Source organism: Ptychodera flava, chromosome 20 (genome assembly GCF_041260155.1).
Source record: "Ptychodera flava strain L36383 chromosome 20, AS_Pfla_20210202, whole genome shotgun sequence".
Classification (NCBI taxonomy): Eukaryota; Metazoa; Hemichordata; class Enteropneusta; family Ptychoderidae; genus Ptychodera; species Ptychodera flava.
Window position 1 is genome coordinate 3,380,602 of NC_091947.1, and position 27,420 is coordinate 3,408,021.

Sequence of the window (27,420 nt, forward strand, 5' to 3'; positions counted from 1 at the left end):
ATTCCTTATTCGATGATTCACTCATTAACCTCTCACACACATACACGTATATTCACCCATCCATCAATCCATCCATCCAAATACCTACCTACCTACCTACCTACCTACCTACCTACCTACCTACCTACCTACCTACCTACCTACCTACCTACCTATCTACCTACCTGTCTGTCTGTCTGTCTGTCTGTCTGCCTGCCTACCTACCTACCTAACTACCTACCTACCTACCTACCTGTCTGACTACCTACCTACCTACCTACCTACCTACCTACCTACCTACCTACCTACCTACCTACCTGTCTGCCTACCTACCTACCTACCTACCTACCTACCTACCTACCTACCTACCTACCTACCTGTCTGCCTACCTACCTACCTACCTACCTACCTACCTACCTACCTACCTAACTTCGCATCATTTTTCAGTGACTCCGCACTTAGAGTCCCCAGTCATCCTAGGCCTCTTGCAAAATAATGCAATGGCGATGACTTTATTGGTTTCCGTGTCTTTTGGCTCATAAGACATGAAATGTTTCACATGCAACGGCAGCAGAAAGCAAGATAACGATAATGTAAGTCCGCTTTTCAGATCTATACAGTTAAATGTGATCCTCGAGATACTAATAATATATTGAGCCATGCGTACTCATTGTCATTTTGGGTACAAAACCTCGTCGCTTTTGGCGTTGTTCGGTTCATTGAAGAGCGCCAACAACGACACACTGTGCATTTTATACAATGCAATAGAGAATAGAAATGGAGAACAAAATCATGGATTAACTAGGAAAATTTTGCTTTTTATTTTCCCTATTACATGGTAGAACTCTCGGGTTTGCGAATCAGCAAGTTCAAATCTGAAAAAATAACACTTGATTCCTTTAGTGTGGCAGTAAATTCACCCAAAATGTTTTCTCCGACATGACTTAATTGGAGTCATCGCACCAACTTTAAATTGAGGCGTTTTGCTCAACACCACACTATTTATCATAACCTCTACATGTGATTTATCAGTGCTTTATTTGAGGTAGCATATACCTGGTGAGTTCTGTAGGGACATGGAATTCAGTATTTGATAGTGCATTTTGACTTTTGACATCGTCCCATAAAGAAGGCGCGCGATAAAACCGGTTTGTGTGCAAATAGCCATCGCGACTAGCGTGAGAGGAGGTCAAGACGTCAAGGTATTCTGTCACAGATTATCACTGATATGAAAGAAGGTCAGAGTTTAAAACTGTTACCTTTAATCAAACAATTACATTTTTCGTGCAAACCAATCAACTGGGTTCTTCCAAGACTGCATTCGTTGTTTCTCCATTATCCCAAAATGAAGCTTCACAAGGGATATTGTTTGCTTTCCTTGTGTCTACTGGTTGAAGGTATGTTTGCTGACCACAACATTTGTCACTATTGTTGTCTCGATATCCCCAAGATTGCTGTGTATATGTGTGTATATATTTATGTGTTTATTTGGTAGGGGTAGACAGTTCACCGGAGGCTTGATACAAATTTACGAAAGTGAATTAGAGCCACCTTGACCTCTGCGCCCCCTCCCTTGGACAACGGCGTAACACGGAGGTGGGATTTACAAACAGGAACAAAACAAAACAAAAAACTGAAAGGCTAAGTATTCATTCAATCGCCGAAGGAGAGACACCATGCAGAGACCAAACAGTAACACGATGACAAGAAACGTTTCAGGGGAAAAATAAATGTTTTCTGTGATCATTTCATCGACTTACTAGGTATAGATATATCTTATATGAGGACCTCTGTGTTTGTTTTTCTCAAATTTTGAAACTCATCACAGCAAAGCACTTGTGATGCAGACAGCAAACTAAACAGTTAAACTAATATGTATTGTATATGTAGCAATTAGTAGTCGACACACACACACACACACACACACACACACACACACACACACACAACACATATATACACACACACATATACATATTATTATATATATATATATATATATATATATATATATATATATATATACACGCACAATGAATATGAGAACACATCAAGTTATTTGGTACCCATTACTCGAGTTTCACGCATACACACGATCGTCATACACACGATATATATATTATATATATATATATATATATATATATATATATATATATATATATATATATATATATATATATATATATATATATATATATATATATATATATATATATATTAGCCGAAACATGGGACTATGTGCCCGAGGGCAGGTGACCATTTGCCCGACGTAAGGAGGGCAAATGGTCTCCTGCCCCGAGGGTACATAGTCCCATGTTTGGGCTATAATGTTTTTATTACATGCCTCTCTTACACAGTTTTCACTCAAAATATTTAGATTTATTGGCAAATGATAATCCAATGCTTTATTTCCATCTTAGACGAAAATCCGTTAACAATGGAACGATTTTCATCATCGAATGGCGCAATGATATATTTAAACTACTGTTATGCGGTTTATCAATTTTTTTTTTCTGCAAAATTTTCCAAAACCGGATTTCCTGTGCAAAACATGAAATTTCGACATTTTTACATAAAAAATTGTCAAGTTGAAAATAGTTCCGGTTCACTTTCAGTCCAATGATGACTATGCGGCCCGCGACGTCATCGACGAGTTACCATTGAATCCTATGGAGCGCGCGACGTTCGATATACGAGGCATGTAATAAATAAATGAATAAATAAATGAATAAATGAATAAATAAATAAATAAATAAAATAAATAAATATATATATATATATATATATATATATATATATATATATATATATATATATATATATATATATATATATATATATATATATATACATATATATATATATATAAATCTCAGCCCTGGTCAACGTGATTGCACAAATCAAATGTAATCGCATAGTAACGGCTGTATGAATACACTAGTCCCGCAGCAGTTAACGAAGGGGCAGGAGTGCTGGAGGATATTGGATGGTCTGACACCTGATCCTGATCCCATCCTCAACGCTGATCCCATCCTAAACTTTGACATTTGTCATTTCATTTATCAGATACGTACATCCTAGGAATGACCCTTTTTGTCAGTGAATTTCTGTGGGCGGGGAATTAGTCGCCACAGTTAAAAGTACTTCTCCAGGTATAGTTCTGTCTATTCAGCCAATTTTGCACTCAACTTGTGAGTCAGAATTTACATCACCTGCCCCTCAGTCGAAGTAGCAAAAGCATCGACAAATATTTAACTGCTGTGACTCTAAACTGTGCTGACGAGACGTTATATTTGGTCGACTTGTAAAATTCGGAATAAATGCACACTGTCATTTTAGAGAGGTCATCCGATCATTCTGCACGGAGTGAGAGAACTGATAAGTTTATGAAACATTGTTTGCTTCAATTCTGCAGGGTTCGTGTTTGCTTATGATAACACGTATGATAACCAAAACAACCTTTATGAAAATTATCGACCCTCGTATCATAGCCTGCAGGATCATCTACCAGTCACCTTAGGAAATTTCCATGATTCAATGCGACTTCTTCGCGCTTTTACGTCAGAGCGGGCGCCTGTTGCCATGGCGCGTGCAATGCTGGCACGACATATTGGCAAGGTGAGTTACTGCAGTGTTCACCTAAAGACAGGGTCAATTTTCGTCTTTCAGTGCCATATCATTCATGTTAATCTTGACTTCTTTGGTGAATTGCCATTGAAAGGCACTGCGGAATATTTAAAAGCCATATTACAGAAGTTAAGAAATGAATTAATAAAACGAATTAGAATTCATAATGTAGATAAATAGCATTTATCACTCACGCCTTATATAATTGTCAATTACAATTCCAAAGTATGATATACAAAGAAGTCTCATGTACTAGTTCTCCTGGAAATAGGGGAGCTTCGGGATATTTTGATCACATGGAAAAGGGCAAAATCTGCCTAAATTTCAAATATCCCAATTTCTTATTGCCCCATTAACTAAATTCTGAAAAGGGTTAAGAATGTGCAGGTTAACCTTGTGTGCTACTGTGCGGCAATAATTGGCAAATACATATGTTCTCGGCCATAACACGATTGGAACTAATTTGGGATGATTGGATGGTGAAGAAATGTCGATTCAGGCTGCAAGTATAACGTCATCTACTTTTCTTTTCAAGTTACACACTTGTTTTTATGAGTTATTTGTGATATCGCAACATTCAGCAATGGGGCACCTAAAACTTTTGAGAAATTTGAAAAATATAAAGATCCTATTATCCCAAATTAGTTCCAATCGTGTTGCCATATAAACGAAGACGCCGTTGACACTCACAGATATATGACATTGAAGAGAAGCTGACACGATTTTCGAAGAGTCAGAGTGGAAATCACATGCAAAGCAAAGCCAAATTGTCGAAATGATATTTTGTCTCTGCAATTCAGAAATCATCATCTTTCCAATATGAGGAAGACATTAAAAGGCACAGTAACTTTAACTTTTTATTATGAGTTTCATTTTTGTTCTAAATCACGGTTGCATCTTCTAATTCTTTGCGCCAAAGGATGTGAAAAAGAAAGTATCAGCCGTGCTACAGGGATGCATTGCATGCAAAGTAAAACGTTATCGTTGACAAATGAATTTTAGCCCTGACTTGAAATCAGTTTTCAACAATAACATTGGAAGTCACGCACATACGGGCTGTTTTGACAGCCTGAGTTGACCTTTTGGCGCTTTTATATGATTGTGAGAGTAAAACAAGAATGGTTTTTTACATTAAGAATATATTAAGTACTGGTGTATATATCAAAAGTTGCAATAAGAGTCTAAATAAATCTTTTTTTCCTCACAACAGCATGCGCCAGGCTCTCCTTTCGTTCCCGTTGTCCATGGAACACGAAACAGGGAGGATTTTGTACGTACACTGCTGATGTTCCACAAAATTGGACAAATAATGAGTAGAACAATCCTTGACGGACTGCAAAAAAAGGAAGATGATCGGACATACACATTTATGGTTGACCTCTTGTGCAACTGTTCCATATATTATTTGTAAGTTTTAATGGACAACAGTTGTTACTATAAGTCAACGTTTTCATCATTTCGCTCTATATACCTCAGTTAATATTTACATATTTTGCTCCATATAACAGGTTTTATTCCTATTTTCTTCCTAAAGTGTGTTAAAATGCAAAGTTACATAGCTTTTGCGATAGAATGCGTCTCTGGGATAGATATTCGGGCTCTCAAACTTTTACAATTCTTTTCTGATCTACCGCTTGTTGGTGTTTATTTTAAAGCCTTTGGTGTGAGAAAACTTTTCACCGTCTTAGTTTTTGAAAATCGAATATTGTATTTTTCTCCGTAGAGTAATACAGGGATTGCGGCCATTTTGAATTTCAAATATCGGTAAATCTTGGATTATATATTTCTCTAGTACCAAATTTGCACGGTGACCCCCGATTCTAATTCTCGATTTTGAAAGAGTGTACTAGTGGCTGAAATATTCCTTGAGGAAAGTTTAAGCAAAAGTTTAAGTCTTTCACTTTCGAGGCGCATACTACCTTAACGGAACGCTTTGTGCCCAATATCCATCTTTCTGATTGACAGACGAATTCGAGTCTGGATTGAAATTCTGTTTTCAACAACAGCATAACGGACATACCAAATATACAGGCTCTTTTTAACACAGACTGGGTATTCCGAAATGATTGTAGAACTAAAACAAAATTACCGCATTTATCGAGCACAACAAAGTTACTCGAAATTAGATAATCATTGAATCCGATAGATCTTTAACTAACATCCTGACTTTATCGGGAATTTGTAGATCGCCCGTCCTCCATTTGTGTTTCCTGAATTTCCTTAAAATCATACGCATAGCGCATGAGCAAATCATTCGCGTCCTCTCATAAGGCACTTATCATCATTTCGATAGTCATGAAAATTGAGTATGATACATATAATTACTTCTACTGTCATAAGGATTAAACTTCTATTCGTCAAAGCTATAGGCTAATTAGAATGTCAGTGAACGGATCGCAAACGACAGACTTGACACAGCTGTCTAATACACTTTTTAGTAATATGTTTATTTATTTGTTTATTTGCTTATTTATTATTATCATTTGTAGTAATGAAAATGACAACAAAGTCAAGGGATTTTTCCCCGATCTTCTGACGGAAGGTAATAAGCAAACATTTTGTGTTTATTTATTTATTTATTTGTGTATTTATTTATTTGTTTATAAAACGGTTGTAAATGCTTTTACTTACTTAATGAGTATGACAGCTATGGTAATTATTCCGGACAAAACGACAACATAATGTCTTTTGTTTCAATGATGCAAGTCTAGTAAGAAACGAAGGAGACGTTGGTGCAATATTACTATGTTACAGCATAACCGTGATCGTGTGACAAAGCGACATTTTTGATTGTTTATGTGTTTTATTGTAGTATGCAGAGAAGCCGGAAAGAAATGTGCCTTTAAAGTCGCTTCTTATGATACGTGTCATGTCAGCAGAAATGATTACGATTACGAAGCTGCAGGCGTCGGTGAGTCAATACATTTCGTAGGAAAACTAACGAACTGTAAGCATTTGTGCATTTCAAAAATAATGTACTGTTGGCATCAGAAATGTTGAGAGAGAGAGAGAGAGAGAGAGAGAGAGAGAGAGAGAGAGAGAGAGAGAGAGAGAGAGAGAGAGAGAGAGAGAGAGAGAGAGAGAGAGAGAGAGGGGGGGGAGGGAGAGAGAGGGGGAGGGAGGGAGGAAGGGGAGAAGCTTACTTAGTTACCATGGTATGGGCATAGCTAGGGCGAATGTCCATTTTTGGGTGATTTGTCGTTCAACTTCATCTCTTTCGTAGGTTTACTTTCAAGACAGTATGACGGCTGTGCTGTGGCCAAAACAAGTGACCTGGCACATTCGATGGCTTTTACGGACAAGTGGATGGAGCATAATGGATTGTCCCGCTTCTTTGTTCTGTCCGGTAACCCGAGAAACTTCGACCCCCATGACATTACTGGGAAAACTATAGGTATTAATCTATGTCATCTTATGTTAAATATGGAGTTTCATCACACAGTCAGTTTCTGTACCAGTGGATACGCAGTGAAATAATTGTAACCCGCAGTCTGATGACCTTAAGAGTTATTGTACGCTCTTTGACCTTTAACCTCGCAGTTCTGTATGTACAGAGGGAAAACTTTACACAGTCAGATTATATTTTTATATACACATGTATCTAGCGGTGGTTGACTCGCACAAAAAATCTCTGAATATATTTGAATTAAGTCTGATGACAATAGTGACGATGACTTATCTCTGGGAGTAGAACATCCATGTTTTGGACGCTTTGGACATACAGGGCATTCTGTTATTACGATATAACCGTAAATTAGTCCCTATATTTTATGAATAAACTTTGGCCTATGTGACACTTGTTTTATTTCTATTATTGAAATTTGTTTAGCTTGTGAAGATGTTTTGAAATCCCCCGAAAAAGTAAAACAGAGAGTATATTGTCCAAGACGTCCCTTTTTAGGACAGAACATTCGTAGCAAAAATATTGGTTCTTAATACCATTTGAATTTAGCTTCATTGATAACAAACTTCATGCGGATCTATATTCTTGATAATTCGACACCATTCTCAATTCTAACAAGCAAGGACTCTACAATCTTTGGAATTGGTGAGGATACTGTGCTGTTTGCATATATTGGTTGACATTGCCCAAATATGTTTTCTGACTGAATGACATAATCCCAGAAATGGTCCTTTGCTTCTTCTCAAGCTCATATTCCTCCATACGTAATTCATGTTTTTCCAGGTTTCTTAAAAAGTTGGTACAGCACACCTCGTTGCCTTACTCGGAACAAACTGAAGGGATCTGAACCGTTTTCCTTCAAGCAAGTGTATTTCGACGGACAAAGAGAACTGCTTAGCAACCTCGAGGATGACGAGGTAGAGTTGATTTATCAAAACAAAGTGAAAAATTTCAACGCTAGCTTGATGAACTTTTCTGAATGCTGAGTTTGTCATTTTCTGAACTATATGTGTTATAGTCCATGGAGGATGTCACACAAAACTCATTCAACCAAAGCATGGCTTAGCTTTTTTATCTTATACCTTAATTTACTATTTGGAGACTAAAACAATTGGGTGACCATATGTTACACATTATATCATACCAGTATATTGATGGCGCAAATACAGCGATCTGATTGGTAGAGACGCGAAAAGAACCGTGGTATATTCGCGATATACCACGGCTGGCAAACGCGCGAGCTCTCGGCAAGAGCAAAAATCCGTTTTTTGACGTTCCGTGCCAGAATTTCAATATACTGTTATGATATATTAGCAATAAATTACACCCACCGAAGGTATACCACTCGTTTTTGACCAGTTCGCTATCGCTCGTGCGTATATGTTGTGAACTGGTCAAAATCTCGTAGCATACCGTCGCTGGGTGCTTAAACAAACAAGTCTGAAGGTCAGAAAGAATAAATAATTTGTTCCTCGGATTCGCCGCTTCTATTAGGCAATTTGATAATTTTTATTTGAGAAAATCCTGCAAATCGTTTACTTCTAGTCTACTTTTATTGTGCATATTTTTACAGTTTTTTGTTTTCTCCTGGCAGCATGTGGAAATGCTCAGATTTGTTTTATCAATACCACCTGTAAATTGAATGCCTCTGTTATTGTGGACAGTTTGTAAAATCTAGACTCCAAGTCATCAGTAATATGGTAACTAGAGGGAGATTTTGCTGGTTCGTAAAAAAACATTAAAAATCGATCGCCGCCTCTACAGCTTTGCCAAAGTAATCCGAGTAAGAATATTAGTCTCTCGCTGGCTTAAGTAAAACATTCGTAAAATTGTCTGTGTTATGAAACCACTAGTTGGTGTGATAATACCTCTGAGAAATATTCCTGGATCCCTATCTTACAATTGTGATTTTAAAGTTAACATTTTAAGGTGGAGTTGCAAGTAACGTACACAGTTTTTCAAAGGAATATTTTTCATCAAAGATGTCAAGGAAACCCAATCATACTATAATATTTTCAAAAAGCAGAGCATCTAAAGTTGAGTATGGTAGCAATAGTTTACTAGCAGGACAAATGGGTGCATGTTTTGGGTAGAAAACCTCACGTTTGGTATTAATGATATAACATTTAAATCAAAAACTAGATTTTTTTAAATTAAAAATTTCACTTGAAACAAGAGAATATGTAGCAAAAAAACCGACTATTTTATTCTGCATTATCTATCCTCGTTCTAAAATTTCAAGGGGTTATAGGGCTGACACCCAAAAAAGTGATTAAAATCATGATAGGCAAAATTAAAAAGCCTCTTATTCAAAATGTAAAGAACTTTATTGCCGAATAAAAATCTTCGTTTTGTTATATAGTATTTAAAGAAGATAATGTGAAAATTTCAGAAAATGTTCCCCAGTCAGGACGGAGTTAAATTGTGTTGAAATCTTGAAATTGGGAGAAAAGAGAAGCCAGGAAATCTGATGATTTGCATAAATCTGCAAATATTTACTTCTTTCTCACTCAGCTCACGACTGATTGACAAGATAAAATGTATACCCAACCTATAGTTTAATCATTGGTTTCACACACTACTTAAAATTAAATGAATTTTTGCACAAAAGTGATTTTTAGCAAAATACTTTGTGCAACTCCACCATAAAAATACATTTTTTGAAGCATACTTTGATAAATTTTCTAAGTTTAACTTTCATCCGGTAGATTGACGCTGCTTTTGTTCAAGTATGGCCTGGATACGACACCGACGACGAATACGCAGCCATGCTAGGTGGCACACCTGTCGGACTCGAGGCAGTCGGAGACGGCATCCCTTGCGTTGACGGCGAATGTGTCGGCGTTCGTAAAGACAGCCCAGTGATCGAATGGTTTAACGCCGCCCTGGAAAGACTGAAGGAAAGTGGCATATATGCCAAAGTGTGTATGAAGGCACGGGTTGAACATGGTGAGTGTCTGATACTTTTACGTGCTCGTCCATTATCCGGATGTTGTACAGCTAAGACGTCACTAAGGTAGAGTGTACCTAGGGACACATATTCGGACCTTCAAATTTTTGCAGTTCTTTTCTGATCTACCATTTGTGGCGGCTCGTTTTCAAGCTCTTGGAGTAAGGAAAATTTTCACCGTCCTAGTTTTTCGAAAATCGATATCCCCATAGAGTCAACACAGGGACAACGGCCACTTTGACTTTCAAATTTAGGCATATGTAAGTTCATTTTTTTCAGGAGTACAAAATTTCGCATGGTGACCCCCGATTTTTATTCTTAATTTATTTTAAAGAATGGTGCAAAGTCTCATTGAGGAAAGTTTGAATAAAAGTTTAAAGCTTCCACTTTCGAGGCGCATAGTAGATTAAAATGTCCTTGACAATGGCCAGATGTATGGGCTGCTTGTTTTTCACCTATGACTATGATGCCTGACAGTTTCGTTTGCCTAGTGCAGTAATGTCGACGTCACTGTGAAGAAAGTATGCAATAGTTGGGCAAATAAGCACTAAATTGCTTGATCTCATTTTCAAGGTGTCAAAATTCATCTTGTTCGCAAGGTGTTATTGTTAATTAAACGGTTTATGTTCTTGTTTTATGCCTTCGCATTAAGGATTTTTATCGTTCGTCCATGTACCGTATCTAAAATCTAAATTTTTCATTTTTTTTCTCATATAAATATATATACCTGTAAATCTTTTCTTTTCAGGTACCAGGGGAAGAATCGATTGTGTGGTTTGAGCGACAACCAGTACTGATGGATATGAAACAATTCTAAGTAATCTATATATGATCTTAATTTTGCCATCCGTCAGTATTTGCCACATTGGCGAATTATCATTTTGATTGCAAGCTCGCCGATTGTTACATGTAAAGGATAACCTGGTGACGAAGACTATTCTTTAGAAGGAAAATTCTGTCCGTTGCCACGAAACGAGCAAATAGTTGCTTGGTCAAAACAATAAAAAGCCCGAATAAAGATTGCAAAGACCAAAAGATTTAATGTGTCGGTGTTTTGATGTTCATTTTGAGGTATACGAAATGTCTCTGTAGGCATGTCTTCTCAAACTGTCTAACAATTAAAGGGTTAAAAGCGTCTGAAAAATACAAGTTTGTTATCCTGTGGGGTGCACGTAGACCTCCTATAGCCCACGGAATAAATGAAACAATATGAAAACGTACAGTCATGGTACCTTTAAGAACCAACGAATTGATATCGGTAAGTACACAAAACACGCGAGTGACATGCTGAAATTAAACCTTATCCTATTTTAACTCGGCCGAATCTGCACAGCGAATGCATTCCTGCATATAACCGAAGCAATGGACTTGATGTAATCTTTATGTTCATTTTCCCACGTTTAAAGTTGCAGAGTAGCTCGGTAAGAAATGCATCGTGTAGACGCCTCCTACGACCACTGTCATGTCAGTGGTATTTACAGTGACATCGAATATGCAGGAGTAGGCAAATAACTCTGAAACAGTTTGGAATCTTCGATCGAAAAAGGAGATCCGTGTGCCATCACGAGAATTCGTTAATTCAATGATGACATAAAATCTTAGCATTCATAGATAAGTCTTAATCATTTGAGCGAGTCAATAATACTGTTTGTTTTTTCACTGTGCTTTGTCGTCAAAAAAGCCACGTAGAAACAAAGTATAGGTTGATTTTCAGAATCAATTGATCCCAAGGACTATTCAGGCAATTCCATACCGACTTACACAAAACTTTGATTTCTTTCGAGAACCAAAGGAAAGGTGAATGTCAATACGTATACAAACGAATATATAGATTAAAAATGTCTTTCAACCTACTATAGACTGGCTCTGAAAGTTCCATTAGTTTTGAATTTATGATATTTGACCATTTCGCACTCCTTGCCAAAGCTGTGGTAAAATTTGTCAGTTTAACGGATAATTATGTACTAACAGCAATGAATCTATGGCGTGCAGTGATGGAGGGAGGGCACCTTCCAAAATAACAGTTTGGCATGGTGTTTAATGGACTGATAAGTTAGTCTCTGGTGGACATATCAACACCAACAAGGCTCATGTTGCCCATTTGTCGGATGTACAAGAGGTTTGAGTACAGATCATATATTGTGCAAGAGAAATGTTCATAAGGACGGCATTATGACTATTACTGAATAAACCATGAAATATTTATTCATGTCAAATTTCATGTTAAATCGTTAATCTTCAAAAGAACATTGCTGTTCCACGTTTCTCTATAACTGTACAACAGGCGGGTATTGAGTATAATATGTATTTTCATTGATCATACTGATCCAAAAGCCTTCAAAAGCATTTCACCATCGTGTGCTTTCGTAGTTTTCCGGCTGTTAATATTTCGACGGCAATTCATGATGAACAGTGTCTTTCCATATCATATCTTTTTGCATATAAATAATGGATTTAAAAACACAACACGCAGCAATTGGAACATGAGATGAAATCTGGTCAAGGAAATATCTGCATTCATGTTTCAATTGTAAAGGGACTCAGCTGTAATGTAATGTGACATTTATATTATTTTTGAACAGAAATGGACTCTTCTTCTCACCAATGGTACTTAAAGTGGAAAATTTAGCTTTGTTAACACAATTCATCGTGTAAAAAACATTAAAATTTAATGTTTACAAGTGAATTATGTTCCTTATTAAAAGTAGTTGCCATTAATAACATTTCACATTACATACACACAACGAATTTTTCAAAGAGAAGAGGTCGTCGGAAGTGGACTTGTGCGAATTTCACCTTTAGAAATCATGCATTTACTAAATGGTATCTAGATCAACATACCTGCAAAATTTTAATTTAATTTTACGGTATACATGGCGAACATGTTTTAGCTTTTATCAATCACCATGACATCTTGGAAAGAGTGTTTACATTGGTCGTATGGGTCCATATGGTCTTTTAGCGCAGTTCCAATGACCCTTTCCCTATAAATACTTGGGTACTTAGCATACCGATATGGCTTCGGGAGTAGTAGAAGAAGAAGTAAATGCATTTTACAACAAAATACTGGATAATGCTTCAAAAGTTACAGCTTATGGAAATTTCATTTCAAATATTTAGGCATGCGTATATGGAGACTACGTAACTATCTTGCAATCGGACCTCTGACTAGAACTTTGTGAAAGTATCTTCTTTAGATATTAGAATATATGACACAAAAATTTGCAAGCAATAGTTCGTGTTGAGCTGCATCGGTACAAACATCGTCTTTCAGCTCATATGCACGACATGAGACTCCGTCTCGCCTTCGCGATCTTGCTGACCAGTCAGGTAATCAAAGGAAGGTTATGGAGTGCAGCAACTGTCGATGCTCTGTTGCAAGATTTGATAACTGACATGATCTAGTTTGTGTCCACTCAAAATGATGACAACTCGCTATACAAGAACATACGGACAGGCGGCTTCATTGTTTTAGCTCGGGAATCAATAACTTATAGTAGCACTTTTAGTTTGTTAATGTGTGCTTGATTTGAAAAAATATATGGTATGCGCAGAAAAGGAGCCCGTCTTGATTCAGGTGCCTTCAAATAGAGCAAGTCCACTTTTTGCATGATTTTCGAGTTAAATTTTGTTGATTAATGATAGCCATCATACATTTGTGTTTCATGTTACCAAAATGGGTTTTTCATTTGTCATTTTAATATATACTATCACTGTCATATGATTGCTGGCCCATTGTATGTTTCATATATGTGAACATAGTGTCGAAGCTAGCAACCAGACACAAATAAAACAAAGAACATAAAGAAAATTTGATGAGGTTAACCAATTAGTAAAAATCTGCGTTTTCCTTTATTTAGCAATCTTATACGAGACTAGTCTTTTGAATTGTTGTTTTCGTCCGCGGTGCAAAGTAGTGAAAAATACATCTAACTTTACAGCAAGTCGGATACTTTAATTTCGAATCCGTATGCATGCATCTATACTCAGACCGCTTATATCAAAGTTGGGCCTCTCACTACAACTTTGTGAAATATCAACTCTTGCAGAGGTTAGAGTATATTACGTATGTGAAGACCTCAAAGTGGTCCCCGACTTTAAAGTGGCACTCACACTTGGTAACATTTTTAGAGGCACATTTTTTTAATGCCAACGGTCGATATTTGACGAGGCGACTGCGCGCGGATCGCGAGATATCGATAAAAACATGTCTTCAAAAAAGTAAAAGTTTGAATTCCGGTGGCCCACCTAAATTCAGCTTCCGAACATCAAACGTTCGGCACTGGGGCCATTGTCAACTAAGCTATGGAGTACGAGTCTACGCTGACGCTGCTGTACGCCACAGTACCACTGGCGTCGGTGATCGGTCATGGCCTGAGGGAGAAAGCTGAGTCTTACTGACTTGGCGTACAAATGAAAAACAATTTTTGCTGATTCCACCAGAATTGGCAAAGGTGACTAGCACAGTTACGTGCGGTTGATACATAGCTGCCGCCGCATGATATGCATAGACGCATGCCACGTGCTCATACCACGCGCGCGACGTACTGTGTGGCAGACGACAAAATGTAGTCATCGGAGGCGGCTAATATTTGACATGTAAAAACTGATGTTTATGTGGTATTGGTTAAAAATATAATACAACCGATTTAGAATAATAAAAACGACAAAAACTAAGGAGAAGTTTTTAAAAACTTACCTGATGTAACGGCATAATGCTGTGGGAAGTAAATTAATCGCGTCGGTCGAACTTATTGTAGACTCCCTAGAATATCGTCAATCAGCACAACAACAAACCTTCGGGGGATTTCGAGTCAAAATTAGAACGATCGTAAAACTTCGGGATGTGAAAAATACGCTCGGGAAATGACATGTTTTTATCGATATCTCGCGATCCGCGCGCAGTCGCCAAGTCAAATATCGACCGTTGGCATTAAAAAAATGTGTTTTAAAAATGTTACAAAGTGGGAGTGCCTCTTTAAAGTGGCCCCCATCCTAAATGTCCGGTAAAATAGGGGGTTAAACTCAAGTCTGACGACACCTACCGCATAATGGACGCTTTTGTTGTCACTTGGACGTTTCTAATGTAATGTCAGCTGCTATTTAATACCTTAAGTTGGGAAAAATGTACAAAATAAGGCTGAGCACAGAATAACAATGGGGAGGGCTAGTGTCTTTATCAATCATGACTTATCTATAAAATGACTCATTTGAAGTCATATCGACATTTGGAAGTCATTCTAATTGCCGCTCTTAAATACATAAACGGATATGAAATACAATTTGCGGCAGTACTGTAGGTATCAATCGCGCTTGCGGGTCAAAAATTCATCGCGACAAGCCAGCCCATAGAAATTTTTGGTAGTTTACTTCGACCGGGACTATAACACTGGTCGGTTCACGGCCCATTTTCTACTTCTGCTAGCTACCTCGATAATATAAACATGTATTTTCAACCATTTTCCCGTGAGCCTACGTCAACGAACTCTGCAACGTTTGCCATCTCGCGTAAAACGTATCGAATACGTTGAATCCGTCAAAAGTTCAGAACCGAGCAGAAACAGTCGACGTCTCTCAAAATCGGTTGACATTAGATGTTGCCACATTCGACATAATTAACGGAAGTAGGAGATGAGTCATAGATAGTCAGAGATAAAGTAGGTACATGTTCATTTATTCAAAGACTAAGCTATTTCATTACTTTCCGAGGTGTGAAAAAAACTGATCGGTGTAGTAGTAAACTACTGAAAAGGTCTATGGACAGATTAGCAGCGGTTCTGAAGCAATATCCCTTGACACAAATGCGATCTACACGCCTCTGCATTGTGCTACGAATGCACAGATATCGTTGAAATACACATGAATAGGGCTCAAGGCCAATTCTTAAGGGGGGGGCTATTTTTCTTCTTCCAATTCTTCTTCCAATACCTACCATACAAAGTGACGCGATTGAAGTAATATATTACCTAAAAGAATATGATGAATACAGCAGACGGAGCGTAAAATTATCCGAATTTTCAGGAGACACCTTTGAAGTCAAAAGGACACTTTTGAAGTCAAACTGATTTTCTTTATTTATTTATTACTACAAGTTTGACAAAAAAGGAAGTGTACTCTTGTCTTATTGATATCTGATACTTCACAGGTCGCATACTCAAGTTTATAATCAACACATTCTTTCTTTAACATAAACGATATCGAATACAGCAGAGAGAGCGTAAAATCATCCCAAGGTTTCAGGGACCACTTTGAGGTCAAAAGGACACTTTTTGAGTTAAAGTGATATTCTTTATTCAATACTAAAAGTTGACAAAAATCCAAAGAAGTGTACTATAGTCCGATTAATATCTGATATTTCACAGGTCGCATGTCACATTTTTCTAGTAAGAACAGTCCTTCAATTACGCAAAAGAAGTTGAATAAAGCAGACAGAGTGAACAATCATTCGAATTACACGGGGACCACTTTGAGGTCATAAGAACACTTTTGGAGTCAAACTGCTTTTCTTTATTCAATACTAAAAGTTTTCAAAAATCCGAGGAAGTGTACTATTGTCCTATTAATACCTGATACTTCACAGGTTGCATGTTATATTTTTAAAGTTAACACATTCTTTGTATAACATAAACGATTTTGAAAACAGCAGAGCGCATAATCATCCAATGTTTTCAAGGACCACTTTAAGGTCAAAAGGACACTTTTGGAGTCAATCAGATTTTCTTTATTCAATACTAAAAGTTGACAAAAATCAAAGGAAGTGTACTATATTCCTATTAATACCTGATATTGTACAGCTGGCATCTTAAATTTTTCAAGTCAGCACATTCTTTCTATAACATAAACGATGTTACTCAGTGTACTAGCAGCTAAATTTGCTTTCCTGTGCGTACCGATTACAGACCTGGGGCTTAGTGGGCTGGGGCGGGTGTTGGAGTATATTTCCATTCTTTCAACTATCATCCTAAATTCCTGACAAACTGTGTTCAAAACCCTTTACCCAATAATACCACGGACAGGTAAAACAAATCTAAGTTGGCAAATAGAGGTACTGCAGCTTATATCACAGGAAACACACTACACACCATCGTACGCAGGGCCATCATCGTTCCAACATGGCTGAATTGCGATGATTCTGTGCAAGTTCACTCAGTGTAATTTGATTTTGGATGAAGACAATCAGTACTCGCGTGAAATATAAGGTCGAGCGACAAGTTTGAAACTAATGACTGTTTGAGCTGGTACTCATTCAGATATTGGTTAAGGTTGATGGGGTACTTGTAGGCCATGGAGATTCGTACAGTGATCGGTTGGTCGCCAGGTCTTGACCGTGTGCAGCGCAAACTCCCATGATGCTAATATGAGACACCCTAACCAGGTGAAAAAAAATTGACGTGCAGTTTGGGCTGGTTTTGCATGGTAAAATGCGTCAGAATTTTGAAAAAGTAATAAAAGTGAGCGCATATATCAAAAATGACCAAAATAACAGATTAGTACTGGCAATGTTACAAAGTTCAACAACTTTATGCAAATATATGAATGAAAATATCCCTGGACTGCGTAAAAATTTAGTTCAATTATAACTACGGGGACTACTTTGAAGTCGGGGACCACTTTGAGGTCTTCACATACGTATTAATTTGCACGATGTTTAGTAAGCATACTACTTACCGATATCAATTCGTTGGTTGTGGAAGGGCACGAGATGAGCACGATCATCAGGTCAAAGGCTTCTTTACGGATATCGTCGTTGAAGGTATTTCAATAGTATTATATCAAAACCATTTTACACAATGATGTTAAAACTTGCATATAACTTTTAATGTGTTAACATTATCTTAATCCTGTCTCTAACATAAAGTTTCCAGAGTAACTCTCTAAATCATACTGAAATCTGTATTGTTCAAGTTGGCAGACACGTCTAAACAAGTGATATGTGAAATGGTACTGTGAATAACCGTATTTAGTCTGGATTAAAATTCAATTTTAATAATAACGTTGTATGTGGAACACAACGCTATGTTTGCAAGCCTAGTACTTTATATTTGAACGCAATTTAGGGGAAACAAGTAGAATGCTTTAACATAACAAAAGAAATAAACTAATATCGAAACTTACTGTTATGGTCCCTTCCACAACCAACGAATTGATATCGGTAAGTAGTATGCTTACTAAACAATTCTCGCGAGTGGCAAGCTGAAATTTTTGTGTTAAAATACACAGCGAATGAATTCCTACCCATAGCCGAAGCGATTGACTTGATGTAATAATTATGTTCATTTTCCCCTTTGAAAGTTTGTAGGGAAGCTGGTAAGAAATGCATCGTGCACCAGGGCCCCTACGACCTCTGTCATGTCAGTGGTTATAAGAGTGACATCGAATACGCAGGAGTAGGTAAATAACTCTGAAACAGTTTTGAATCTGTAATCGATAAAGTAGATCCGTATGCCATCACGAGAATTCGTTAATTCAATGATGACATAGAATCTTAGAATTCATAGATAAGTCTCCAGCGTAAATCATATGAGCAAATCAAGAATAGCACACTGTTTCCTTTTTAACATGCTTTGTCGCCAAAAAGCCACGTAGAAGAAGTAATAAATTGGTTGATTTCCAGGGATATACAAGCATTTCCATACCGACTTTCACAAAAATTCATTTCATTTCTGTTGAACACCCAAGAAAAGGTGTATGTCAATAACTATACAAACGAATTTATTGATTGAAACTGCATTTCGCCCTCCACTATGCACTGGCTGTGAAAGTTCCATTACTATTAAATTTTGATATATTTTTAATATTTTCAATTACTTAATCATGACTGAACATTTCTTGTTTAACTCTGAAATATGTCGAAACTTCCGTTTGTTAACTTGTCAAAGCAGCTTATGTACTAATGAACAATTTATGACGAGTGAACTTTAGTCCCCTATAGAATTTACTTGTCAACAAAAACATAGCATTATATGACAATGCATTGTTTTAACAGGGACAATAGTGTGTATTTCATGCTACTTTTGTTTGAGAGGGGCAGGATATGTATTTGATTTAGACAACAAAACTAATGAGAATTGCTTTCTCCTTTGGCCAAATTCATGGGCTCTTTGTCAGGTTTACTGTCGAGACAGTTTGATGGCTGTGCTGTGCCAAAGAACAGCGGGATAGTGCATGCCATGGCGTTGTCTGACACTTGGATAGAATGGAGGAGAATCGCGCTTTTTCGTTCCCATTGGAAATCCAGATAATTTCACGCCCGATGACATTACAGGCAAAACTATAGGCAAGCTGATGATTTTTTAAATTTTGTTTCACTTAACTTGTTTCACTTAACTTTTCACATTGTATCCCTAATTAAGCATTAAAAAAGCTGAAGTAATATAATGGGATACTGATTTCCGACTTTGTGATATGTAGCCGTCGCTTGCTTTCATAAGATGTAGGATTTCAGGACCGACCCATTATATGCCTGTATGTCACACTTTTTCACTTCGACATATTAAGCTTACCTGTTAAAGTATCGGCCGTAATGATCATAATCAATGTTAAACATCCGTTTTCAAATACGTTCCTTTTCCCGTGTTTCAAAAGTCTATAATTATACTTATTTGAACTTTCACATTAGGTTTTATTACTGGTTGGTACAGTAACCAAAGCTGTCTCGTTGAAAATGGTATAAAAGGAGCAGATACATTTAGTTTAAGTCACATGCGCCAACATGACTTTCCAAGAGATCTTTCTCAGAGCTTTGAAAAAAACGAGGTTATTCTTTAATTTTGTCACATCCTGGAATGCTTGAAGCGCTTGCAAGTTCAATAGGAGTAATCCAATATTCTGTATTAATCGTTACATGTTTCGCTATTTATTGCAATCTCCTGATTTTCATTACTACAGTTAACCATTTCTTCCATTTCCAAAGTCCCGATAATTTACTGTGATCTACTTTAGGACTTTCTTAAAAACACCGCAGGAATCCCGATAATGATTATGGATATAAAATTAGAGATACAAGAATCCATACGAAACAAAATACGTAAATAGACAATAGACAAAAAGATATAGGTAACAAAAAGTTACCACAATTATCCCGCGGGTTGATCTATGACAATGGCTTCGATAGGCATATCATTTTTCATTGCATTATCAGATTGATGCTGCCTTTGTAATGCTATGGCCTGGAGAAGAACATGAGATTGAGAAAGCAGGTATGCTCGGCGGTGATACTCCATCCGGACTTGAACCGATCGGTGATATTATCCGCTGTAATGATGGCATACAAATGGGAATGCGAAAGGAAAGTCCTGCTCTGGAGTGGTTTAATAGCGCCCTCAGAAAACTGAAGAAAAGTGGTAAATATGCCGAAGTGTGTATGAAGGCACAGGTTGAACACGGCAAGTTTTTGTTGCTTTGAACTGGCTATATTTTATACATTTCAAAGTTACGAGATCCTGGATAGAATTAACGGGAGGGGGGCGGTGATAGGGCGATTCAAATACTGGATGCATGGAAAATGGTGACCGTCCGCGTCTCCGTTTTAATGCCAATATCTATCTATCTATCTATCTATCTATCTATCTATCTATCTATCTATCTATCTATCTATCTATCTATCTATCTCTCTCTCTCTCTCTCTCTCTCTCTCTCTCTCTCTATATATATATATAAGAGATAATTATCATTTTCCAACAATTATTGACTGTTAAATATTATTATGTAAAGTCTAAAATTGTATGGTACTGTGGCAGAAAAAAGTTCATTGATTAGTTTTAAAATCTCAACAGCTTTTTTTCTAAATAACCTTATGCCCTTTAGTTTGCAAACAGCCATATGGGGTCACGAAAGATTAAATCAAATGAACTTTTATCAGTTGGTTATATCAGAGTTTGGGGCATGCAGATCATTAGCATACAATTGTTCGCGCTTGTTTGTATAAAAAATCGCGTTGCTACTTAAAGTATACTACTTCGAAAGCTGTGTTATGAACATGAAATTCTGTGTATTGATACTCAGTGTTATCCTTCTCCAGTCGACTGAAGGTACGTAACTCTTTAAATACGTAATGTGAACATAACCTCTCTCTATTGCTTTAACATCTTGCTATTATTACTATTACTGTCGAAATTATTTCATTTATTTTCATAATACTGACTACGCTGACTAATGGGGAGGTTAGATATTGCTCATGGTAGTTCTTTCTGGAGACCATGGTACAGTACCTGCATGGTAAGATGCATGGAAAAAGTGATGACGTTAATTTTTCAAGAAATATTTCTCTTTTTCAAGAAATATTTCTCTTTTTCCGCCTCGCAGGTTATAATTTATCCCTTTTAAAGGCGGAGCCTCCCTTTAAAAGGGCGCCAACCTATGGCGGCGTTCATTGTGTAAGTGGACACCAAACAGGCAACATGAGGGCACACGCTCCAGAAAATACCACTTTTTAGTTTTGTCCAACCGCAAAAACGCTGACAGACTGCCAAACGGTCAGCATGAAGCTGCTGCCGATCGAACTCTGTGGTTATATTCAAATTCTAACGTGACTGGTAGATGTTTTTTAAGGAAATTCCAGTGTGGTGATGACCGTTGGCAATTTGAACCGACCGTCAATCAAACGGTTATATAAGCTCTATTTGCAGGATCAGCAAAGGGTGACAAAAGATTGAAATCAGTTTGTGTAATTAATGTAATAGAAATCAAACATCGTACTGGCCAAGTGTTTGACTGGGAGGAGAACTCTACTAATGCGAGAACCTGGGATTGAAAAGTGCGGCTTTAAGCAAGTTGTCCAAATCAACTTAAAATCAAGTTATCAAAAGATCACTATGATATACCGTTGTGAAACACACCATTATTTCATACAAATCAATATAATTTATAAAGTCTGTAACTGCCTGAGAAAATTATCTTCGGAAGGATATTACACGAGACTTATTATGGTTGCCTTCTTTCAATTAACTTGTATTTTGTAGCGAACGATAAAACTATCTGGCAAGTTGAATGTATTTATGAGAATTTGTGAAAACATGGGTTACTAATGAGCAAGAAACTGTGATTTTTCTTATCTGTTAAATCGAAAAGGTTATTAAAACAATAAGCGGTTGTCTGTCTCCGTTAAATCAACGGTAAATTCATTGCACCTGTCAATCGTTCAACATGATAATTTACAAGGTCATGGAAACACCTGTATGAGCTGTCGCCTAAATCACTTTGTCTGCAGCGTCTGTGTTCACAAGTGATGGACATCAAGATGGCCTTCATAACCCCGTCTTAAATCATCGACGTTCGTATCGTGACTGGCAAAATGAACTAAAATCCATGACTGGGACTTTTCCGGAGCCATCCCGTCTTCTTCTTGCTCTGATATCCGGGCGGGTCTATGTTCCTGTGGTTCGTGCGATGTTGTCTCGTTACGTCAGCCAGGTAGGATGGAATTGCAATGCGAGTATTCATAAATAGATCGTTTTGACTACAACCATGTGAAATAACAGAGTCCAAAACAGTATGACTGTACTGTAAAAGACTTATTTTACATCCTACTGTTCGAGGATTTTCTTGAATATTGTTGATAAGTGTAGCTATTGTAAAATCGCACTGATGAATGACCTCAGCAATACCAGTATATCAACATAATCATACCAGCAAGTGTTGAAGTTTGTCACGTAACACAACAAAGAGGTGCAAATATGCAAGCAATGAAGAGTGCATCAAAATCGCAATTTTCTAAGAGCATTTCATCGCCATACTCTGCATTGTTTGTTCAGTTAAAACAACATTGCCACAAATATCAATTTTATGGCATATTATCACGTGTCCATGGCCTTAACAAGGACATATTCATTTTAGTGGATTTAGTTGTGTTGCTTATTTACTAAAATGATAAGTTCGACCGTTTTTAACAGGGTCCTTTTACAAATCATGCACTCTTTAACTAAAAATAAATAAAAACCTATTAAACATGAATAGGCTGTGTCAGTGTTGAAAATTCAAAACGCTTGACAGCAAAGTTTGATCGGTTAGACGTACGTCACACATGTACGAAGAAGGCCATCTCTTTATAGATTTAAGACTATGTCATTAAAAAAAAGAGCTGTAATAACCAAAAGTTTTAATATATTAAATGTTTTCTCTTGTTGTAAGCATTCTGATTTTGAAAACTTGCTGCGTCCCGCTCTACAAAGACGTGAAGAATTGGTACAATCACTGTTGATGTTTCATGAAATTGCGGAGATGGCAGGAAATGCGATACTTGGTCGACTTGAGGAAGAAGCCGATGACAGGATATACACGTTTCTTCAAGATGCCTCCTGCAACTGCATCTGGTACTACATGTGAGAAAGACCTTAAAAAGTATTTTTTCTTTAAAAAATTTCCTGGACGTTGAAAGCAATAGATCCGTCCATGCTGATTAACCGACTTTCGTCGATTTTCCCTCTGTATCACCTGATGACCTGCTGGTCTTATAACATAAAAATGTTGAACTTACACGTCAGTGTTTGTTATATTTCAAGAGAAGCTGTTCCCGGTGACAAAGTGACCGGTTATATTAAATACGCAAGGCTTTGACTGATTTGATCTTTTTCCGAATTCGGAATTAACGTCATAAAATTACAGATTTGATTATATATATAATATACTTCCTTAAAACAAATAAGTTAAAACCTCTATCAATAAAATGTAATCCTTCCGTATGATACGAATGTATTTCACTTGTAATGTATGAGGAATCATTTACATTTTCTCTTTCAACGCAGAGACGAACATGATCATGAGGTCAAGGGTTTCTTTAAGGATCTGATCCTAGCGGGTAACGTAAGAGCTATATTTGCCTGTGTCTCGAAACATTTACAGAAGTTCAATTCTTTCTCATTCTGACTTGGTAAACAGTAACAGAGAAAGACATCAAAGGTACCAATTGAGTCAATGGTGCGTGTAGAAGAAGAATAAATAACGAAATGAGAATGGTTAGTAAAATACAGTAACATTCGACACATTCGGGAAATCTTTGAACAAATGATTTCTCGACAATTAAAACAAATGTTGATAGGGCATCGACTCACAAATATTGCGATTAGCAAAGCAGCAAACATTACAATACTTTCTTCTTCTCGTTGGTGCAAGTCTGCAAGGAAGCTGGAAAGAAATGTGTTTTCCAGTATGCGCCCTATAACATGTGCGTTAATATTGGTCCTTCAAGCGACTTCGAAGCTGCAGGAATAGGTAAATATTGCAAAGTTAGAATTATGCAATTGCGGAAACAGTCCCGAATTTTACCACAATATTACGTGAACTATGAAAAATTGTATTGATACAGTATGAACATATTATTTTCTCTGTGCAACGAGGGAAAATCTGTATGATGAGTTAATACACAAGACAGCGTCTCACATAATTACTTACAAAATTAAAGATTTGTTTAGATATCAAATAACAGTCGTAGTTAAATATGCAACTGCGACTACAGTAGTTAAACTTAAATTAAGCATACTCACAAGTGTGTATATTGACTGGTAAGAACTGCATCAATATTTCTCTCGAAGGGCGGGTCCATCAATCTCTTCACTTATAAGTATTGCATATTTATACTTGCATCTTCTGCAATGCAGGTATACTGTCGGGAGACTTCGATGGTTGTGATGTATCAAAGACAAGTCAAATAGCAAATGCTATGCTGCTGTCAGATACTTGGATGAAGCATGGTGGGGAATCACGGTTTTTTGTTCCAATTGGAAATCCACAGAATTTCAATCCAAATGATATAAATGGCAAGAATATAGGTAAGTCTACACAAATGCTTCAAGTTCAAAAATCTGGTAAATGTATTGTTAGAATCTGTATAAATGCATTAGCGGATTATTGAGTTAATATAATCGAGTGCAAATATAAGTAACCGTGCAACCGCTCTGTTGCATTTCAAGAAAGTGTCATATTAGTTATTCGAGTCAGTTGTCATTAATAATCAGTATATTTCGAGGGCGTTTTGTAGCAATATCATAAGCTTTACATGATTCCAAAATTGAACTTGATTCTTAAACAGGTTTTCTAAAGGGCTGGTACAGTAATCAACGCTGTCTTATCGACAGTAAGGTAAAAGGAGCCGAGTCGCTGAAGTGGAATCAAGTGCACTTCTTTGATTTCGCACGAGAACTGCCTGATAGATTTCTGGAAAACAAGGTAAGACGTTAGTATTGTTGTACGGTACAGAGAATATAAGAAGGATTATACGTAAGTATTGTCCGTGGCATTTTAATATTTGATTTTTTGTTGTAATCTTCAGATATACATTTTAACGATAAGCCATATCTTCTGGGTGGAAATGAACGCAGGACAATAGTTTAACGATCATTCTCCTGTGAAACTGACAAGAATATAAAACAGGAAAAAACTTAATTTGATCAAGCTGCAATGAGTGTTCATAGATTTGTAATATGATCGTTTGCATTATATTGTAACTGCAAACCAGATCCCTATCAATTCCATTTTGACAGACGACAAGAATCATCACACGTAATACATGATACATTTGGAAAAAAGTTCGGAGTGAAGCAAGACCATGTATTTAATCAATAATGTACCCCTTCCGACTCATAATGGACGAAAGCAAACTATCTACTTCATAATATTGTCGGCTTCGCCTCGTACATTATCTCATGCAAAGTTTGTTTTCGCCCATTATGGGCCGGGAGGGGGTAAAGTATTGCTCTTATTTTAAAGTTTTGGTAATGCCAGGGAACTTCTGTGGAAAAAATCTGAGGCCGCAGTGATTGACAATCCAATACTGGTATTGACAAAGCTATACCGTAGTTCTAGATTAATAGTGAAAACGTTATACAGTTTGAAGATTGGAATAGAAGAGTAGCTCATACAAATATTGTCTATATTAACTTAATTTCACAGAAAACACTTCGAAGCTCCCTGAATGACTTTCAATCAACTTGAACACTACGGGTTGAAAACTAAATCAGTACGCAGAATATTCAAAATAGAAAAGAGTTTCCAATAAGTCTATTTAGCAAAGGAAATACTTGTTTGATATAGAACGTTAACAAAGAGTGATTCGCTGAAAAGTAAATAATATACCCTTTCGTCATCAGATTGATGCGGCGTTTTTGCAGTTGAACCTTGTTAAGGAGGACGAACTTGACAAGGCAGGCATGCTCGGCGGAACACCACCTGGACTCGAACCAATAGGGGATGTCATCCGTTGTACTGATGGTGAGAAATTGGCAGTGCGCAAGGATAGCCGTGTCCTAGAATGGTTCAATGCAGCCCTCAGAAGGATGAAAATGAGTGGTAAATACGCTAAATTGTGCAGGGAGGCACAAATTGAACATGGTAAGTACATGTCTATCATAAACCGCTGACAGTATACGCAAACATATTTTGACTATGTTTTCAGTAGACGTGTAGAATATATTTGTCCTTTCTTAATATGGATTGTAGAGTTTGTCTTATTTATATAAAAAAGAAAAAGATGTGATATTGCAAACTTTCATATTCATTGCGTTTATCGGGAGTTTTTAGATTTTGGAATGTTCTTGGACAATTGTACGGCTCCACTGATGGCCACTCTTAAATTAAAAAAAAATCCTTAGTCTTAGCTTGTGTCGAAAACTAAATGTACACATAGTTTCAGATATAAAAGACGCTAAGAATGAGTTTCATCTATCGCTGAAACCTGCTTTAAACGCTTTTACGACGTATAGCTCACAGCCTACTATCATTCATATTACTCTTTTGTTTATTTAGGTGGAAAAGGATGGTTTGAATGCACACCATAAACACTGCAAGGCGTCAATCGACAAAAGGACAAGATTATAGACACGAAGAAAGGGAAATTAAAAATGCTAATTTTACAGGCTAGAATCATGAATAAAAGTAATATTGCAAAATTCGTTACATCCTAACTGCATTAAAGTGACAAAAATAACACCATTTGAGGCAAACGTTTTTTATCGTCATTCAATTGCTCATCGACTTAGGTTAAGATATTAAGCCAAATCCAATATTACAGCCTCATCTTGAATAAAATATTGAAATTTAAATATTCAAAATGACATAGTGTTTCTGGATTTTTTTCGCATAACATTTGTCCGGTTTACAGGCTGATTTTCTTTGAACTTGATGTTGTCTTTTGCGTTTGTTGTCCTGTGTCCTTTCCTGTTCAGTAGACAATTGTCATCTCATTAAAAGACCCAAAGAGCTTAATTATCATACATGCTTCTTTCTTAGCCTTGCTCCCGCCAGTGGCTTTCAGACGGACGATTGAGCATGTGGACGACATTCTGTGGACGAGATCACAAAACCACGACCGGTCTAATCTGTACAAATGATCCCAATTTTTCGTAGGTAATTGATATCAACAAATCGAGTACAATGGTATGTGGCGAAGGGTAAGGCATGTGACGGTGCCGAGTCCATGTCTTGTAACAAATAAATTCAAAACATTATTCACCATGAGAAAGGTATA

At 37.0% G+C, this 27,420-nt stretch overlaps 2 protein-coding genes across 2 annotated transcripts; both read left to right on the plus strand.

Moving 5' to 3' along the window:
• Positions 1 to 1,243: 1,243 nt before the first annotated feature.
• LOC139119610 (uncharacterized) lies at positions 1,244 to 10,999 on the plus strand. Its single transcript, XM_070683451.1, has 9 exons — positions 1,244 to 1,376; positions 3,398 to 3,600; positions 4,820 to 5,016; positions 6,099 to 6,151; positions 6,422 to 6,520; positions 6,833 to 7,003; positions 7,796 to 7,929; positions 9,721 to 9,961; positions 10,711 to 10,999. The coding sequence occupies exons 1-9, from the start codon at positions 1,325 to 1,327 to the stop codon at positions 10,740 to 10,742; spliced, it is 1,182 nt and encodes a 393-aa protein (XP_070539552.1). The 5' UTR covers positions 1,244 to 1,324; the 3' UTR covers positions 10,743 to 10,999.
• A 9,878-nt stretch (positions 11,000 to 20,877) lies between these two features.
• Positions 20,878 to 26,897, plus strand: LOC139119776 (uncharacterized). Its single transcript, XM_070683663.1, has 9 exons — positions 20,878 to 20,992; positions 22,171 to 22,373; positions 23,091 to 23,281; positions 23,705 to 23,757; positions 24,072 to 24,170; positions 24,557 to 24,727; positions 24,988 to 25,124; positions 26,045 to 26,285; positions 26,700 to 26,897. The coding sequence occupies exons 1-9, from the start codon at positions 20,935 to 20,937 to the stop codon at positions 26,729 to 26,731; spliced, it is 1,185 nt and encodes a 394-aa protein (XP_070539764.1). The 5' UTR covers positions 20,878 to 20,934; the 3' UTR covers positions 26,732 to 26,897.
• Positions 26,898 to 27,420: the final 523 nt, after the last annotated feature.